The sequence below is a fragment of the Parambassis ranga genome, chromosome 24 (genome assembly GCF_900634625.1).
Source record: "Parambassis ranga chromosome 24, fParRan2.1, whole genome shotgun sequence".
NCBI lineage: Eukaryota > Metazoa > Chordata > Actinopteri > Ambassidae > Parambassis > Parambassis ranga.
In genome coordinates, this window is record NC_041043.1 from 10581897 (window position 1) to 10601529 (window position 19633).

The 19633-nt window shown below is 39.9% G+C and overlaps 2 protein-coding genes across 2 annotated transcripts in view; one reads left to right on the top strand and one right to left on the bottom strand.

Moving 5' to 3' along the window:
• Positions 1-1071: 1071 nt before the first annotated feature.
• sf3b6 (splicing factor 3b, subunit 6) lies at positions 1072-3376 on the top strand. The gene is made up of 4 exons (XM_028397338.1): positions 1072-1222; positions 1659-1777; positions 2256-2394; positions 2754-3376. The coding sequence occupies exons 1-4, from the start codon at positions 1193-1195 to the stop codon at positions 2841-2843; spliced, it is 378 nt and encodes a 125-aa protein (XP_028253139.1). The 5' UTR covers positions 1072-1192; the 3' UTR covers positions 2844-3376.
• Positions 3377-4425: 1049 nt separating this feature from the next.
• Positions 4426-19633, bottom strand: part of vsnl1a (visinin-like 1a) — a 32660-nt gene continuing 17452 nt past the window's right edge. Inside the window, exons 4-5 of the mRNA XM_028397978.1 lie at positions 7398-7613; positions 4426-6495 (exon numbers count right to left, since the gene is read on the bottom strand). Coding sequence (XP_028253779.1) covers positions 6298-6495; positions 7398-7613 — 414 coding nt within the window. The 3' untranslated portion in view covers positions 4426-6297. The remainder of the gene's footprint in view (positions 6496-7397; positions 7614-19633) is intronic.

Here is a 19633-nt window from a genome sequence, read left to right on the forward strand (position 1 = left end):
AGGTGTTTCTATACCTACGGACTGATTAGCATGATGATTGTGCCGTAATTTCAATATGCGCAGACTTAGCAGTAACTAGCCCAACAGAAGCTAATACACACACGCACACACGCACACACACATAAACTCACCGTTTTAACTCCTGCCTGTGCCGTCGAGTCTGGATCAACTCGGGGTGATGGTGGTTTACAAACGTTAGCCCAGCTAATCCACACGGAGTCACCACGGTGCTTAGCTTATCCCAACCGCCTAAACTTCTCAAAAAAGAAAGGAACCAGTTAGCTAATGTTAGTCCAGCGACGCTGTTATATAAGATGATGCGTTTTCAATCGATCATTAAGTATTTAGCGTGGCTACAAAATCAATCTTCACAGCAAACATGCGTTAGAAACTGTTGGTTACCGTTAATTAGCCAAAGTCAGCCCGTCCCACGTGCAGGCCAAATGTCGTCTCCACCTACGCACTTTTTTTTTTTAACCGTGACCTGCCAAAAAGTGATCCGTCCACTACACAAACAAAAAAAAGCGCTAACAGACCAGGCCAGATAAAAGTATGGGTGGGACTAAATCAACAGATGTTGATGATGTTAATTTATATTTAACTAGTTCCGAGGTTTTAATTAAACACCTGTAGCACACAGAGGATGCTGTACAAACACATTTATTAAAACATATTTTGAATGACACACAAATTAGACCAATGATCAAACAGACAAAAGAAACACTTCTTTCTCTAGAACTGTAATAACTAACAACTTGATGAAGTGGATGTGGACCATAGGTTATGGACACACTTTTGAAGATGTGGAAAGTGTTGCCTCAGGAGTTTATTTCATAAGATGCAGTTCCTCCTCTACACAAACAGGGCAAAAGTAAGTAGGCCACTGAGTGCAGAATATATATCTACCAAAGCTTGGCTGTCTAAGAGGAGCGAGATTACAGTTGTTGGTCGATAGAGAAGATTTAATAATAACCTGAGAACCACTGTTTGTGTGTTAAGTTTAGTGAGCTATGTATATCATCATCCTGCAGGAGGCAGCATCACATCGGATTTGCATCCGGACTCTCCAAGACGGAAACCGGAAGTTCGTCACTAGCCTACGACCGGTGCCATTTTGACGGAAAGAGTGGTGGGCTTTGAAGCTGCGTATTTGTTGTTGTTGGGCCTTATTTACACCGAATAAACATTCATCATGGCTATGCAAGCAGCAAAACGCGCGAACGTAAGTTTGAGCCAGTCGACTGGCGTGTTATTTGATTAATATAACTTTAAAATGTCAGTTTGGATCAAAGCTAGCGTTACGTAGCGTTAGCACACTGTTAGCATAGTAACGAAAAACAACCACATTGCCAGAACCGAAACTTGTTTGATTTATTTTCAGCAGTCAGTAACTCTGCTAGAGGTGGTGTGTTGTTTCATTTGAAATTCCACTTTAGAAATGTACATGAAGGCATATTGCTACACTAGTTCTACGTAATTTCTTTTCGCTTACGTGAATGCCATATCATGCCATATTATGCCATATAAAGTATTATAATTATGTATTTTTGTTTCCCACGGTTTAACAAGCACTAGTGTACGAAATATGTTCTTATAAGCACTCAGAGTAAATGCGTTTAATAATTTCATGTTCCTGTTTTTCTCACCATGTGTTACAGATAAGACTGCCTCCTGAGGTAAACAGAATACTTTACGTCAGGAACCTTCCTTATAAGATTACTGCTGAAGAAATGTATGATATCTTTGGAAAGTATGGACCCATACGTCAAATCAGAACGTGAGTGTTGCCTTTATTGTTGATTGCTAGAAGATTAACATGTAGGGAGGGATCAATATTAGTAGTGGACTGTGATGGGAGATTATTTATACAGCTCTTGTTTTTGGTCTCAGTGGATTACCACCAAACAGATTCCCAGAAAACATGGTGTCAAACGATAACACGTGATTTATTTGATTAATATTTAGATGTAACATTATCGATGAAATTCCCCTTAATCATGACCTGAAGGTGCAAGTTAACGTGCTGTTCTCACATTGATGATCCTGGTGGATAAGAAGGACTCAAAGGGCTTTGTTTTCTTCAAATTTGTATTATCATATAATGGAAATATCACTTCAAATAGGTGGTTAGAACAATAAATTACAAATGACCTATACTATCTTTATTATCATACTTATTTGTCATACTCATCTGTAAGACTACATAGTCTGGTCTTGTAATTACATCCTGCGTGTCATTTGTTTACTTATTTCAGAGGGAACACACCTGAAACGAGAGGAACAGCCTATGTGGTATATGAAGATATCTTTGATGCCAAGAACGCCTGTGACCATCTATCAGGTTTCAATGTCTGCAACCGTTACCTGGTGGTCCTCTACTACAATGCAAACAGAGTAAGTATGAGCATTACAACACATGCAGACATTTTTAGGTAGGGCACACATGGAGCAAGCTATAAGACAAGAAAAGACGCTATCCCCTGAAATTTAGGTGTATTTGGGGTGGTGGTGCAGTAGAGTAACAGTAAAAATATATCAAAAATAATATAGTACGATGAATATATCAAAAGTAATCCCATTATAGTCTAGTTTATTGATTTATGTGAATCCCCAGGTTTGCTCTTATTAGCCATCCACATGTTTAATCTCTGTATGTCCACATATATCAGGCAAACAAAATGCCATCAAAACTTATTTTGCTGCAGTATTTTCAAACCTAATTTAGTTTCCTTTTTCTGTCATCTCTTTTTCAGGCTTTCCAGAAAATGGACACAAAGAAGAAAGAGGAACAGCTGAAGCTGCTAAAAGAGAAATATGGTATCAACACAGACCCTCCAAAGTAGTGTTCCTGAAACCCCTACTTTTTTACTTTCACCCATAATCTCTGTACAGTCTGCCTGTACATATTTCACATGAAGCTCTGTTTATGCTGGTGATTCACTGGTTCACCAAGAGAGTGATTGAATACATTCTTTTCAATATTTTTGTTTAATTGAAATTTCTTTTGTTTCTTTTTTTTTTTACTTCTATTATCAGATACACAAGGCCTCTGTTTAGACAGGCAGTATTCAGTCGTGGGAGAGCTGTTTTGTATACAGGCAGCATGCTTGTCAGTTTGATTTTTTTCAGACTAGAAACTTTTGTTGCGTTCCTGTCAAGTTGATTGAAGGGCAGGGCAAACGTCATCAGAAAACAGTAGTGTAGCGGCCTTGTTGTACTTGGATATGTTGAAATCTACCACAGTAAATTGCTTTATTGTTTTTTTTTTCCCACGACATTTTAATTTAAAGCCAACCATGGTTTGTAATATGTGATATGAATTGCAGTGCCGACGTAAAATATCCTTTCTCTAAAATAAATGTTCCTTTTTTAAAAAGCGTCTGTCTTCTACTGTTTACACGCTGTAGCTGTAATGTAGTGGATGTGCTGTCCTCTGTGTGAACCCTTTTACATCAATAGACTGAGCGTTTTCCACATTTCGCACAGGGTTTTAGGGGTCGCCCAATTCTTACTCTGCCTGAAGCTTGAAAAAGCTTATGACACAGTCTCTGTGGTTTTATTGGGATAAATGATATGTGTGTGTGAGGATGGAAGCCTCTGAGAATCCTTTGTGCATCTGGTGGTTTTGTGCAAAAGACTCCTGGGTAAACACGGCAGGCTTGTGTAGTCTTTTCATTTCATCGGCTGAGTTTCTGTGGCTCCACATACAAAGATTCTTTCCAGTTAAAATGCAACTACAAAATCAGAACTCTTAACAGAAATATGTTGAACAAATAACACTGTCACTCTTTTTAAAATGAAAAGGAAAAATGTCTTAAGTCTGACATCTAGTGGTTTTACAGAGGCATTACTAAAGTGTTTTCTGCTAATGAGTGCTTAGGATGCTGACATCAAATGCACTCATTTGTTTCAATGTTGTTGTCATGTTTATTTTATTGTTATACGATTTTTTTGTAGGTAGGTTATCATACTACAGCAGCTCAACGAATTATCCAAAAATTAAATGATTTTATTATACGCAAAGCATTTCAATGTCTGAAGGGTTAAGAAACGTGTGTGTTACAGATCACTGATAAATACAGTACGCTGTTACTAAACATACTAACCTCAGTTGCATGTTTTTGCATGTTATTTGATATTTAGCCAAAGTAAAAGGCTGAAAAATGTGTTGGTAAACCTAAAATAGTGAGCTAATAGCATGGATAACATTGAATTTGTCAGCTTATAGCATAGGTAAACATATGGAAAGTCAGGATAGTTTAAAACTATGGGTAAACAATTATCTAAAAGTAGGCTATTGATTAAATCCCATCGGTTTGCAGTTAACATCGTTTAAACTCGGATAAAATAATATCACAGGGCCTATTCAGGTAAATGTGACTTTGCTTAAAAAGATGATTTTCTGAGTCATCAGACCAAACAACAGCCCATAGAGTTCCTTTTATTAGATTAAATCACAACACAGGGAGTAGTGCAGCCATGTCGTCAGGGACACAATACATGCTACAAAAGAATCCTTGTACACGGTTGCCATTGCTTACATTTGGTATCTTGATAGCAATAATAGTAACAACAGAGTTGTAATTAGAAACATTATCTGGCCAAAGATGTTCATGTAAAGAAGTTCAGATTACAAACTTGACGGGGATGAGCCACACTGCAGAGGAATGATGATGGACTGGTGTGGTGTATCTTTATTGCAGTACCGTATATGATGACATGTCACATCTCCTCCATTAGCTCATAAAACACCAGCAAGTACTGATGCAGGTTGGGAAAGTGTCAGGGCCAGTCTTTCTAAAGGCTTTTTGTCAAATCATTCTCATTGGGGACTGCACTTCACTGAACTTCTCTACATTTAGTATGCATCAGTACATGTACAATATGTGAGAGACCGGAGTAAAAAAGTACAAAAAGACTTGACTGATTGGTTAAGAGAGAAATACTTTGAGGGGTTTGAGGATGATGAGCTGTCCAATCTACTAAAACACATGGCTTTACAGTAAGGGCTGTCCTCTGCTAGTTGTAATGAAACAGCATCCACTGCTCCTCTCTCTACTTAATCATTCGTTTACTTCCACTGAAAAAGACAAATGAGAAAATTAAGATGTTGCACGGGCCTGATGTCTACTCTTCTGTTAAGCTCCTTCATTGTGATGATATGCAACCCTAATTGAAAAAAAATGGATGTGATGGTAACATATAACGATGCGTATTTCTAATCTAAGTCCATCTTAATTCTCCAGGGAAACCTGATTTTGCCTCCGATGGATAACTCCACATTCAACATCTGCTAATTTGAAATGAGACAGTGTGTGTGTTTAAATGCACATGGGGCAGGGATTTAGTTTTTTTAGCAACATATACCACAGCTAATCTACAAGGAAACATGCTCCCACAGTTAAAGCAGTCAAACGGAAACGTCTCGACAAATCACAAAAATTTACATCCCATACGATGATACTTGTAGAAGGACCTACTGCAGTATAATGCTTTGTCATGTTTTTCCCCCACACTGCTTTGATAAGGCTTTCTGTCTTCAATTACAGGATGCAAAATGAGGAGATTTATTTAGTTTTAAGGCAGAACCTAAAGGCATGCAAATTAACTACATTTACAGTATTTACTGACAGTACAAGCATGTTTTGGAAGGAAAAGGTTGGACAAACGCTAATCCATCTCTTCTAGAGTTAATATTTTGAGGCGATGGATAGAGTGTCTTATTGGAGGCAGATACATTATCATAGGAATTTGGTTCGTTTGACATTACTCGGTATTATGAAACACATACAGCTAGCGTTTGGTAAACTCGAACAATAAATAGAGATAGCGGCAAATTCAACGTAGCACATCACTGATGCGCAAGCTCCAGTAGAATGAAAGTGTATGGAAAATACTTTGCACACTTCACATTTTGGCAGTTGATCTTTAAATAATTTCAATATATATTTCTATTTATATATCTATATATATAATATTTGTGCAAGGTGTTCATCTGTAGCGAGAGGTGTGTGTGTGTGTTTGTCTGTGTGTGTGTGTGTGTATGTACTGCGATGGTGTGTTGTGGTGTGCACTCGCACTGTTGCACCCGCACACTGTTTGTGTGTTGTGTATAGATCTTTTTTTTTTTATAGCAAATAACATTCTCATGCACACGAGTGTTTCAAACACAAGAAGCAGATCCATTGAAAGGTAGTCCAAGCATATATTTTTTCAGTGGAAATAGCTGCAAACTGAATGGAACATGAAATTCTTTCTGTGCAGTCCGTGGCGGCTGGTGGAGGACTCCGCTCCGCCCTATTTCTGGAGGTCACACTGCAGCAGTAATACGATGGACGGGTCACTCTTGGCCGCCTCTTTGAACTCCTCCAGCGAGATCTGGTCGTCGTTGTTCTTATCCATCTTGGAGAAGATCTTGTCCACCCTCTGCTCAGGCGTCAGGCCGTCCTCATTCATTTTCATCATGATCACTGTGCCCACCATCTTGTAGATCGCCTGCAGGGGGAGAGAGAGAGCAGCAGATTGTTTTTTTTTTTTTTTTGAGGATGCAGCTCAATTCCCCAAGTTCTCTTTGCTTTTCCTGAGAGATGCAAGAAAGGAGGAATTAGGAAAACATGAAATGAGACTTCCTTTTCCCTGGACTGTCATTGGAAGCACTGACACAGCTGTCGGTCTCTGATGTGTTTGGTGCCTTGGAGTTTATGCAGCTATAATGAGATGAACTGTCCAACTCGGACTCACTGCATGGTTTACGTATGCCTCCACACATCAAATTCCAGTTTATATCTACCGTACACATAATTTACAGGGTTCCAGTGGGCTTCCTTTTGAATTTTCTAGTTCAAAATCCCATATTCTTCCAGAATAAACTTTCCAGAATCCTCAGTTGATTTCTCAGATCATCTTTGAGATCTATGTGTGATAAGGTATTTAATAAGTAACATGTTCAGTGTCCTTACACAGAAATATAAATTAATGCACAACTCATAAATATGTACTCAATATCTGGTTATTATTGATGCAAATTAAAGTAGACATGCATTTCAAAGACATTTCTTTCTTAATAGATCTCCAGATTGTCTTTTTTTCCATTTTTTACAGCTTCAAATGTACCTTGCTGGCCTGCAAACCTTGTTTGACTTAATATGTATCTATTTAAGTTTATGAGAACCTGCAGGCCTTGCAGCATTACCTTAAAAATATCTATAGAGCTGCATCTTCATCCCCCAAAATGCATAAGAGTTCTAAACTGATGGAGCTGCTTGCAGGAGCAGCTGCTACAGGGTTTAGCTTCACAGTAAGTGCACAGCTGTGAGTGGTATCAGTTTCATATAATAGTTAAATACATTTAACGCCCTTCAGAATGATTCTAACAACATAAGTCTTTGCTGTGATACCTCGATGATCTCCAGCATCTCCACTCGTGTGATCTTGCCGTCTCCGTCCAGGTCGTACATGTTGAAGGCCCAGTTGAGTTTCTGTTCGAAGCTGCCTCGTGATGTGATGGACAGTGCACAGATGAACTCTCTGAAGTCGATGGTGCCGTCGCCGTTCTTGTCGAAGGTCCTGAAGGCATGCTGGGCAAACTTGGATGCATCACCATAAGGGAAGAACTAGGAGGATAGAGAAAGGGGTGAAAATGTTTTTTTAATTCTTTCACTTCACACGTTACTTAGAGAGGCATACATACATTGTTGTTTCGATATTAGGCAGTAGCAAGCATGTTGTGTGTGTTGTGTGTGCTGTATTAATCCCTGATGGCCACACAGGATGGTGCAGCTCGCTAACACGCGACAGGAAAAGCCTTTTTTATTGGCTCAGACAATCTGACACACATGGGCTGACACATGTGACTTTGATATGGATCCTCCAGTTACATGACCTTCTCCCTCACAACTTCACTTTGCAGTCCCTCCCTGCTGCGTCTGACGTCCGATAATTTTATATCCCGCACAAACTGGATTAAGTGATTTCTGAAACTTGGACATGTAGATGTCACCTTGAGGAAAAAGAGACTCAGATGAAATTCAGCTGGTGGAGCTCATATTCTCACTGTTGTACTATCAAATTGAATTGTTTTGTAATATGATCCCTTTAGCAGCACAACATGACTTTCAACTGGTACGTTTGTGTATTAGTAAATGACAGTAGCATAAACATCATCATGTTAGTATAGTCACCATCCCGAACACACACGTACACTAACCACACCCCACTCTGACTCGACATGCACACACCTCTGCATACTGCACCATGCTGCTGGACTCATTCTACACCAAATGGATCACTTCTGTGCGCATAACTGCAATCTGCAATACAGCTTTGAATCCATAATAACACAATATTTCTATTTCTATAATGCTCTTTTTTTTCTACGTACTTGCACCTTTTTTACTCGATTTTATTCTATTGTTATTGTATTATATTGTTTTTATCCTGTCTATTTGTACATACCTAGATTTAGATTTAAAGTAACACCACTCCAAGGCTGCTTCAGTTTCGTCGTATTCCTCATACAATGACAATAAAGGCTCCTGATTCTGATGCTGATTGAACTGAATACACTTTTGTTCTATAGAACAAAGCCTCTAGCATGGCCATAGACAACCAGAGTGTAACTAAATCGAACCACGACTATGCAATAACTGTAAGAGATGTTAGACAATGTAATGTGTGCATTTAAATCTTTGTTCTCTACGGGTTTAGCTTATTGCAAAAATTCAATGGACTCTACCTTAAATTGTTTTTCCCTACTCTGTACAATTTAGTTAATGCTATGGGTGCCCCTTTTGTGTGCCGGCCATCCAAGTTATCGCTGCCTGGCAGCACTGCATCCTCACAGGGTCAGAGGTTAATGCAGTAACTTTGCAGATGGCCGCGGAACCCCTGCTTGACTCGCCATTCTACTGCAAAGCACGAACCCTGTGAGTGGCCACGAGAAGCCGAGCGATTCATTGGACATAACCTTCCACTTGACCTCTCTCGGTCGAAAAACTCTTTGAGCTGATGGGTAATGTAAGCTGAGCGAGCCTGCTCTCTGGGGGCTTCTGTAAACAATGCAAGGCAGGGTGATTCAGCCTTCATCAAGGAAATGGAACAAACTGATATAGATATTCTACGGTGCCTTATAATCAGAGGGAAGGAAGGAGAGTCAGAGGCTTTTAATCTTTGAGGTTATCTCTGTTAAGCAAGTCAAAATGGAAGAAATGGAACAAACACCCTTATTATTTAATATTTCAAATGTCAAGACATGCTGCTTGTACTAATTTGCAGGACTGTCTGAGCTAAAAGTCACTTTTTAAAGGTTTGGCCATTTCCATGTCTGTGTGAGACTGTATGTACACACAGTGCTAATATTCAGCTGCTAATTTTCACATCCATCAGGCAATTACCAAGTAAACCCAGGGATGGTATTTCTAAAAATCTAAAAGTAGCATCTCTCGGAGGCTCTGTCCAAATCCAATCCAGTTTTATTCAACGATTCCTCATTCAGCAGTAAAAAAAAAATGTAATTTAAAAAAATGTTTATCAAACACTCCTACTTCTTCGCTGTGTTACCAGCAACAGATATCTGAGGAGAAGCTAAGGCTGATAAGAAGGCGGGCCATTTATTGGTCATGGACGCTAACCAATCATTGGCTTGCAGCTCTGCCGGCAGTGTTTAATTTTACAGGATTACAACAGCTCCGGGTGATGCATCTTATTCAGCACTTTTCCGGAGCTCATGTTATTTTTTCGCCTTTAAGATGTAAAGAACATCTCAAGAAATAAAACATTATTATCTCTATAGATGCTTCACGTTTCACTATATTCATCAGCTACCTGCCAAAATGGTCTGTTTGCAACCAAATTCACAAAAATGAATAATTAAATCCATTGTAACTATAAAATATTCATTATAGCAACATGCAAAACTTTGTTGGTGAATATCTACAGTAGTGAGATGCACGTGTGCTTTTGTTTCAGGCGATGCAAGACTGCTCTTGTCCTTGTTCATGTGCGTAGCAGACAGTAGTCTCGTCATACCCAGAAACAGGCGAGGGTGCCGGCCTCGCCTCTCCAAGCAGTAAAGCACCAGCAAGCATAAATTGTCTGGAGTCACAAAGGAGGAGTCGAGGCAGTGAATCCTAATGGGAAGGGAGAATGTAATGGATGGGAGATAATAACGAAATAAGTGGGGAAGGCAGGAAAAGAAAGAAAAAAAAAAAAAGAAAAACTCAAAACTGCCCATCTGCAATCAGGGACCCACCCATGTAAATTCTGCTGCAGTAGCAAACGGATCAGACTGCAGTGAGAAGTTATGAGAAGTTAAAACAGACAGGAAGATGTGGGGGAGGGGTGTCAGTGAGCAAAGAAATGAGGAGAGACAGTGAGAGTGAACACAGCAAAGAAAAGATGGAGGAGGAGTGACAGATGAAGTGTTAGGGTGGAGCGTGACTGAGATAGACCCCCGATCCAGGTAGCTATCAGCCCCTCTACACAAACTAATTTGATGAAGAAAGCCCGGGGTTCATGGGACAATTAGTTTTTTTGTTTTTTTTATTCGCATAAATGCGATGTGGCTTCCATCCTACGAGCGCTGCCTTCTGCCCCCGTATGCTCCTGCCCTGTCTCATTTGCCCAGCCCTGGAGGAACAGTAAAAGCAGCACGTGCATGGATGGGACAACGTGTGAAGAGTTGAGGGAAGGGAGGAGGAGGAGGAGGAGGAGGAGGAGGAGGAGGAAGAGGAGGAAAGGTGTCAGGGAGAGATGCTTAAGAGGTGGGAGGGGGGAGAGAGAGAAAGCCACTGCGGCTCCTCAACAATCAGCCAAGTTATGAAACACTTTTGTTATGTAAAAATGGAGACAAGAAGGAAAGACGTCAGAGCAGCACATGGAAAACAGAACAGAGTGTCACAGACAACAAAAAACACAATCACCATTTAACAACCAGAATAACCGAGTCAAGACTTGAAGCGACTGTTGCCTTGACTTTATAGCTGCTGACATTAAGTCTCACTCCTCTCCTGATGATGCTTTTTGCAGCAGACCGAGCGCCAGATCACTTGGGCCCACTCAGGGAAGAGGCACAGCTGGCTTAATAAAGGCTAATGTTGCCATATTTGTGTGTGTCAGTGAGAGTGGCAAGGCCTACTCTGTCAAACAGCTTCTACACACACACACACATAAATGGAACATTAAAGCCTTCATAATCAGCCTGCAAGCTGGCACTGGTGCCGATCCAAAAACTGAGGGAGGGAGGGTGGGATCAGAGAAAATAGAAAGTCTGGGAGAGGAACTGACAACATGAGAAGGAAAGACACTTCCCTGATTAAATGAAGGCCATTTCACACTGACAGAACAGTAACCGGATCATGGAGCAGATGAATATTACAGCGCGAAACAGAAGTGATTCAACAGCTCGTCAGTAACAAGCAGCAAATGACTTCTGCTTGATTTAAAAAATAACTTCAGACTTAGGTGCCTGGATGTGTTCGATCCACGCTGCTCTTTAGTTCGACTGCTCGCGCTGCCAGCTCTTCAGATAACAGTTAAGCTGGACAGACATCTGGCAGCTTAAAAGCTTCTAGTGATGAGTTTGCCAGGGTCAGGATTTAAACTCGATAAAAGATATATTAACTGTACACATATTTTGTTGCAGTTTGGGAGCGAGCAGTGTGTAACAGCATTACTGTTATCTAAGAACTAAAAAAAAAAATAAACAAAAATGATCTTAAGCAGCCTACAGTAACTACTTTTAGGATCTTTCTGGCTTCCTGATGGATGTGGTTAGAGGGCAGCTCCTCACCCACTGAGACATCCTGCTGTCATAAAGCTATCTAAAATCACAAAATCATACATTACCTGTAGGATTAACTAAGAATTACTCTTCGTTTCTGTTAATAGGTTAATAAAATTAGCAAATTTTGTTATCGAGTCATAAGGTTTGTGTGCACGGCCTACTTAGCTTTTACTGATAACCAAAGAGTTTAAAAAGTCAGCATTTGACCAAAACGACAAGAAAATACCATGAATTAAATAAGAAATCAGGGAAAGAACTTATTTATAAACCTAAAAATAGAAAAATACAATGTGCAAAATTTAATAATTATTATATTGCTTATAGTGCAACATGCATTTCCTGCATTAGAAATGTACTTTTTTTATATTCTACTTCACAATAATCAATCAAACGTGTTGTTTGCTTAAATGTTTGCATTCTGCTGTATGAATTTTATAATCCATCACACCTCACAAAGCCTGAAGCCAAGACAAGCTGAAGATTTGAACAAAAGCCTCACACACACACACACACACACACACGCGCACTCACTCTCAGAAGATGAAAAGATTACATGTGATCAGTCACCCACTCTCTGACCCTTAATGCCTGTTCTGGACTGCTGCCATGTTGATGTCATGCTCTGCCGTTTGCTCTTTAATGTTTAACTGATGGGAGTCTGATTCTGAATCGATCGCCTCCTTGTGTTGTTCTACACATGCTAAACACATGAGTGCATCTTACACACAGAACACACACACTTATGGGAGCATTGGACTTAAGCAACATTGTTTGCCCCTTAGATAAATGTTATCATTTTGTGCAGGACTAGTGTTCAGTGAACATCAGAGAATAGAACACAATAGGAAACAATGCAATAAATCTTTGTTATACATGCAATAAGAACTGATGGTATAATACTATTAATATTTTGACACAGCTTGCACAAAGCCAAGGTCATCTCTCCTCGCTTAACAGCCCCCCGGGACACTCTGTTCAGCCTCTATTGTTATCAACAATAAGAAGCAGATTTCCTATTGGCTATTCATCTCCCCAGCATTCAGCATACAAGCGCAGGTTGTAGAAATCAGCCTCAGACTGCACTCGAGGTCTGTATTGCCCCATTCTCAAGCTTTAGCTTTGATTTGTTTCTTACGGTTTCCATCATTTGTGTTGTGGCACCAGAGGGCTACGTAAATAACGCCTTATGTTTCATGCATCCCCTGTGCTAATATTGTCAGATGCAGTGGAGCCTATTTAGTGAGAAATGCACTGGCAGGACCTTGGCTTGTCAGGACTGGCTGTCGCTGCATATGGCTGTTTACATTTCTTAGCAAAGCACTGCTTAGATGCTGCTCCATCGAGCAGAATGCAAAGGCTTCAGAGGAGGAAAGAGAGGAGATACATGCATAATCCATCGCAGGGGTATTTACAGTGTGTGTGTGTGTCTGCGTGAGATGGCGTCTGTGTGTGCTCTTACATAAACACTCAGTGACATGCCAAGGAAGCTACAGAAAATCAGCCAGCGCAAATCTGTAGCTGCTGCCGCTTCCAAGCCTCCAGGGTCTGCAGATACACAACAAACACGCACAATCCCCTCCACTTTATTAATCACATTTTTAATCATCCTCTTGGTTCTCTGCAGTAAAATTAGTCTCACGAAAGCTAACCAAGTTACCACAATATTTTCTTTGTTGAACAATCTTCACACCTGATCCTATTAAACAGCATAAATAACTACTCTGATAAAGTTTTTCATTGAATCTAAGGAATTCTTTTTATGCAAGATTCTTTGGCAATATTGTCAGTAAATCACTTTGACCAATAATGATGCCAATAGTGATATATTCAAATATTTTGTTCACCTAATTGCAGAGACTGATCAGCCTCTTTAGAAGTGGAATTAATAACGAGCATTAGTCCATTTCAACCTATCTGCCTCTCAATGACCATCAATATTTCATTTATACAGCCATTATTGGCTAATAAGGAAATATTAGTTGTTGTGGAAGAGTCTGTAGATCCCATGCTGAGTACCTACATGGTTTACAGTCACACTGTGTGCACTGCCTGCAGTTATTGTCAACTGACTTTCCTCCATACAGTAACCTGAGAGTAAACACGATGCTGTTGCGCCTCTGCTGCATATTAAACAATGTAGTTCTAGCTGTAGGAATAAATCACACTTACTGTTACCATGGTAACCACAAGGGTTGCCAAATCAAACTGCGCTGATTACAAGGAGAGAACTTTGTTTCTTTATATATTATAGAATAGAAGCTTGATTTTGTTTGCTTCGTATATTCAAAACAGCAGCTCAGCCTTTGACACAATAAAAAAATCACAAGCATCAATCACCGCCTGCTGTGCTGCACTGACACACACACACACAGGATCTTTGTGCAACAGCCCTAAGATGACCACAGGTCTGGTTATAAACACCAACTGAACAGCAGCAGAAACCCCAGCCTGAAGCACTGATGCCTCTGTACTGCACACAGACAACCTGACTTAACTCCACATGAGGAGTGTAGTAAATACCGACTCAACACCAGATGGCACTGTTGAGTGTTGTTGAAGCATATTTTACTCCTGAGGGGAAAAACATGACTGAAAGAGGTTTCAATGTATCTGACTGCCTCCATTGAAAAATTACAAATCAATACTCCAGATAAAAACGGCTGCCTCTGATCTGAAAATAGCATGCCTGAAAATGTATTTATCAATATATTCGCCTTGAAAATGTCACGTTGGCCGCATTCCCACAGTGGCATTTTTTTTCCAATTCTGACTGTGATCTAAATCAGATACAATAAAAGCTGACAACGCCTGCAGGAAACAGAGACGGACTGACTGGCAGCTACACCTGAGGGCTTTTTTTCCCCACTCCTCAAGATGAGGCGGGACAGCAGAGAAAGGGAAGGACAAGCTTGCTTTATCTTTCCATGCCAGCACTGTGTCCAGAATGGCTAGACTCTTTAAGATGGCAGATAAATCCATTTTTAAAGGTAGAAAAAAAAGCAAATAATCAGCCTGCAAGCTTCTCCTGCTGAGCTGGAGAGAGAGCGGAAGCAAGAGGTGAGGGTGGAGAGAGGAGTGAGATAGAGCAGTGTGTGAATGTGTGAGATGGTGAGGAAACACCACATGACGAAACACAACACCCCAGCACACCCTTTTTGAGTTGTCTGTAGATGTCTATGGCTCATTACTTACATTGTGCCTCCATTTTCCATGACTTTATCTCTTCAGGCATATATTTATCATTCCTGACTGCTTGAGTCTGTGCATGCCTGATAAAGCTCCTGTGTTTGCACTCCTTTCTGCCATTATGTTCTGCCGCTCTGACGTATAGCAGGCAGCTAAAACACCTACAAGATGTCTGAAGGTCTGACGCCATCTCCCCGACATTTAAATCCACCGATAAAAGTCATGGACCTGAATTTAATGTGTGTTTATTCTAACCTGGAGGTGAAGGCAAATATAGAGCTGGCTGTATTCTCATGACACAGGGACCCAGGAGTAACAGACGAGTCTGTGACCTATTTTAAGAGCACCTGCACTGCACACACAGTGCCAGCTGAGTGCTGTAAGTAATTAGCAATGCTCTATTTTTTATTTTTTTGAACAGCAGCTATCTTTCACTGCATCTACTTCTCACAGGCACGGACATCTCTGCTTTCTGGTGATTGTGGAGTGGGTGTTTGCACATCCTCACCTGACATCTTCTCTCTGTAAGGAAGCCACTGCAGTAAGGACGCAGCCTACAGGCTAATCTACCAGGGTCATCAATATTTGGTTTGCTCCAATACTAAAATTCTAAAAGATAAAATAATATAAAGTAATTACCTCTCTTAAACTCTAGCAAATGTAACACAGGTCTTTCTTTCTCCAGCATTAAAAATGAATATAATATAAACCACAATCAATCAATCACCTACGGAGTCAAATCAGACACATTTTATTACCCACATAACAGCTATTTGATTCATGAGCCTCTTATTAAATATAATCGTTTTCACTTTCATTCAGTTGATGCAGGTCTGCAGGATTCCCTCAGGAACTAATCATGTATATTGACAAACTAAGCTGCAGCCTCTGTGGTGGTGACAAAAACTGCAGTTCACCCCAACAGCCTCTAGGGGCAGACTCTAAAAGAGGCCACCACCTATAGACTCTTATGTTGAAATCCTTACAGCAGAAATAAACATGTTTACAGCCTGGTACAAAAGCAGTTTTAGTCCCTATTGATAGTTTTCTCATCATATTAAAACCTACTCAAGGTAAAACAAAAAAGAGTGTTTTATCTTGTCTTTCTATCTTGTTCTCTCAGTGTGACTGAGTATGTTTCATCTCCTGTTTTAAATTAGAATCCTTTTACAGTGTCAGCAGCTGCTGCTGATATTAGCTGGTTGCTAATATATTAATGATGAAGATCAGAATCAGCACGGACCTGTTCAGCATACTAATACATGTCACAGACTGTGATTGGCTTATAATTGTTTAATTGTACCCGACAGTGCACCTGTGTGGGAGCATCTGTGTTTAATGTGTTTCTCTTTTCCCTATTTTTACCACCTTGTGTGTCAGCCGGCAACTAACAAGAACAAAAATGCCAAACTCGTTAAAGGTAATTTAGAAATTAGGATTACATTACAGAGAAATGTGAAGAATACACTGGAAGAAAAAACAGGTGAATGATCAGTATGAAGTCTCCAAAGTGCAGTATTTCTGTCCTTTTTTCGTGAGGATGTTAAGGACAACCTCACCTTTAAGCAGATATATATGCAGTTTCTGTTACATGTGTACAAAACTAATAGTGCCTGGTGGTGTGTGTGTCTATGGGTATTTCATTTTGCTTTTGGTCACAGCTGTTTGTATTAGCTTGTATAATTAAATGTTTTAATCAACTGTATTAGAAAAAGCAAGCTCCCTGTATAACTTAGTTTTTGGAATCCAGCAGTTATATTATCTAACACTCATTGCACCCATGGGGAATGAAATTTAGATGTCGCTGAGACACTCACTGCTAACAACAAATGGAACTTTATCTAACTGTGTTTATCTAACTCTTCAAATCATATAGATGCAATTAGAACACAAGCTGAGGCGTGACACGAGCTGTAATGTTGTTAGCATCATTTTGTGGTAGAACAAAGCCTTGGGCTTTCGTCGCTCTAATGGTTTCACTTCTATACTGTCTCTATTTTCTTGGCCTACAGAGACTGAGGAGCTGATTGGACAGCTGGCTCAATGAGAACAGATAACAAGACTGCAAAGAAAACAAATGTATGAACATAATCCTGTTCACGGTCTGGCAGTGGCACAGCTGCTTTCAGCTTCAAGTCTCTTAAAAAAAGCAAAAGAATAATAACATACATGAAAAAAAGATCATTTAGAGTTAAAGCATCAAAAAATGAAACAGCAGAAGAATCCGGGCGTCTAATGCTAATCCATCACACCATCACAGATACACCAACAAGTGTGTAGTATGTTCACCAGGTTTGAGGTACCTTAATGTGGAAATCAATAATAATAATCAATTGTCCCAAACTAGTTGCTAAAATTTACCTTTAGCTAGCTAATCCGAAGTCTAGGTCTAGAAAGTAAAAAAAAAAAAAAAAAAGAAAGATTGGATCTTGTATTGAGCCCTGTGGAACACCTAAAGTAAAAATAGGTGGATGATTATTGCTTATAAGCGACAAGTCTTGTTCGTATTCCCTTTAAGGTACTTACAATTGTAAATGTTATAAAATGTGCTTATTTCCATTCACAGCTTAGATAAAATATTAAGCTAGAACCAACAGCCAAAAAAAAGAAAATCTGCATACAAGCACTTTTACTATATCTAACAAGTTATATCTTTTTTTTTTTTATCTTTATCTTTAGGAAGTCCATAAAAAGCAGCTTGTAACTCCAAAATAGACACAAGACTAGTATCAGTCCTGTCATCTATCTCTCCCCAACAGAAAGCATGTTTAGCAAAAAAATGTCTAAACAACAAGAACAGCAGAGAAAAATAACCAAAACAAAGAATAAGAGAATAAAAATGAGGCACAAGGAGAGCATGAGATAAAGAAAATGCCAGCTGGGCTCTTAAACTAATAATGTCCTTCTTCAAAGCACAACAAGCAGGGGAGAGGAAGGCTGCTCCAATGATTAACGAGTCCCATTTTATTTACAGAGTGCTCTGATAGATGCAAGATGACCCGACGTGACCTTGTGGGGGGGGGGTCGATTCATATATCAACACGTTGGAAGAATTTGCTCATGTGCAGATTTTACCTCAGTACATCAATACATTAAAACACACCTAATTTCATTATTTCCTGGCCTGTGTAGCCTCATTAAGACCACATCGTGTTATGATTGTTCTATTTCTACATGTAGTAAAACGAAAAGCTTGTCTTTCTCCACATGAAGGTCAAAGGTCAGATAAGAATTCAGTGTCCCTCTCTCTCTCTCATGGGTGGATGCTTACTGATCCTTGTTAACCAACTAAAGGTCATCCTCACTGCCACCCCACTGCACTGTGGGGACTTAAAATCTGCACAGTGAGACTAATAGCCTTGTTCACCAGTCAGCTATGATAAGAGGATGGTCATACACATCTCGACCAGAACACGATTTCCCCCCAGAGCAGATCCTATTATCTTACGTTGTGCATCTAAAGGTACTTATAGCTTCCTTCTCCCAGCTCTCACACCTCAGCAGCAGAGGTGAGACTTGCCCTAAGTTGCTGAATAATTCAATTACATCTTCACAGTCCGAAGTGAGACACTGCAAATAGACCACACAGCAGCTGATAGGTCAAAATGAATTCATTATAAAAAAAAAAAAATCCAACCATCTGTCCATCTGTTTCCTCCTCTCTCTCTGTTCTGCCACCATCTCAGCACATTTATGCATCCCTAATCTCTGTTACAGCTCATTCCATCTCCTCTGCAAACACTGACACAGACACTCTCAGCAATTAACACCAATTTTCCATTCTGAAGGAGTGGAGAAAATTCACAATAGAACAACCACTGTTTGCCTTCATGGAAATTACAGTCTTCTAATTTAGTGTCAGATTCTCCTCCCTGTGTGCTTTCAAAACATTGTAAACTACTCACTCTCATGCTGAGTGAGTCATTTGTCCGCATTTTATTGCCTCAACTTCTCAAAAAAAACAACTAATTTTCAAACAGAAATGAATCTGGATTGTTTCTATATTTGTTCAACTCGTAAATAGAAATTTTCTTGTAGTCAAGTGTTTTATGTTGTTAACAGAAATTCATGCCTTTGAGTTGCCATTATGAGCGACATTCAGCTCTGTGTGTGAGTTGTGACAACAGTGGAGAATGGCATAAGAGCCTCTGAGATGACAAAAGCTATTTTTAGTGTGTGGCAGCCACAAGCCTACTTGGACGGAGAGAAAGGGGGGAGGGAGGGAGAAGGAAGTGGGTAAAGAGAGAGAGAGAGATGGAGAAAAAAAAAGCATAAGAAAAGGGAGAGGACAGAAAGACCATATGATCTGTGGAGTGCACCTCTCTGATGTGTAGATGGCGCTGTTGTTTTCAACCATCCACCCAAGATACCAAGAGTTATTGGTATGTTTCAGATGTGACAACATCCTATGGGTGTGACAGCAAAAAAAAAAGTGACAATATTTTCTTCATAAAGTATCTACTGTCAACCAACATGCTATAACTGATACTGATCTTCAGCTGATTGTTTACTCTTCAGCATGGATTGATCTGATCGATTGAAGGTGACAGACAGTGACTGACAGATGGCTCATCCAACCACCTGCTGAGTATCTTTTTAAAGTGCCACATTATGTTAAAATCAAACAGCAACCTCCGGGGCTGGAAAACAAAACCCATCTTTAAA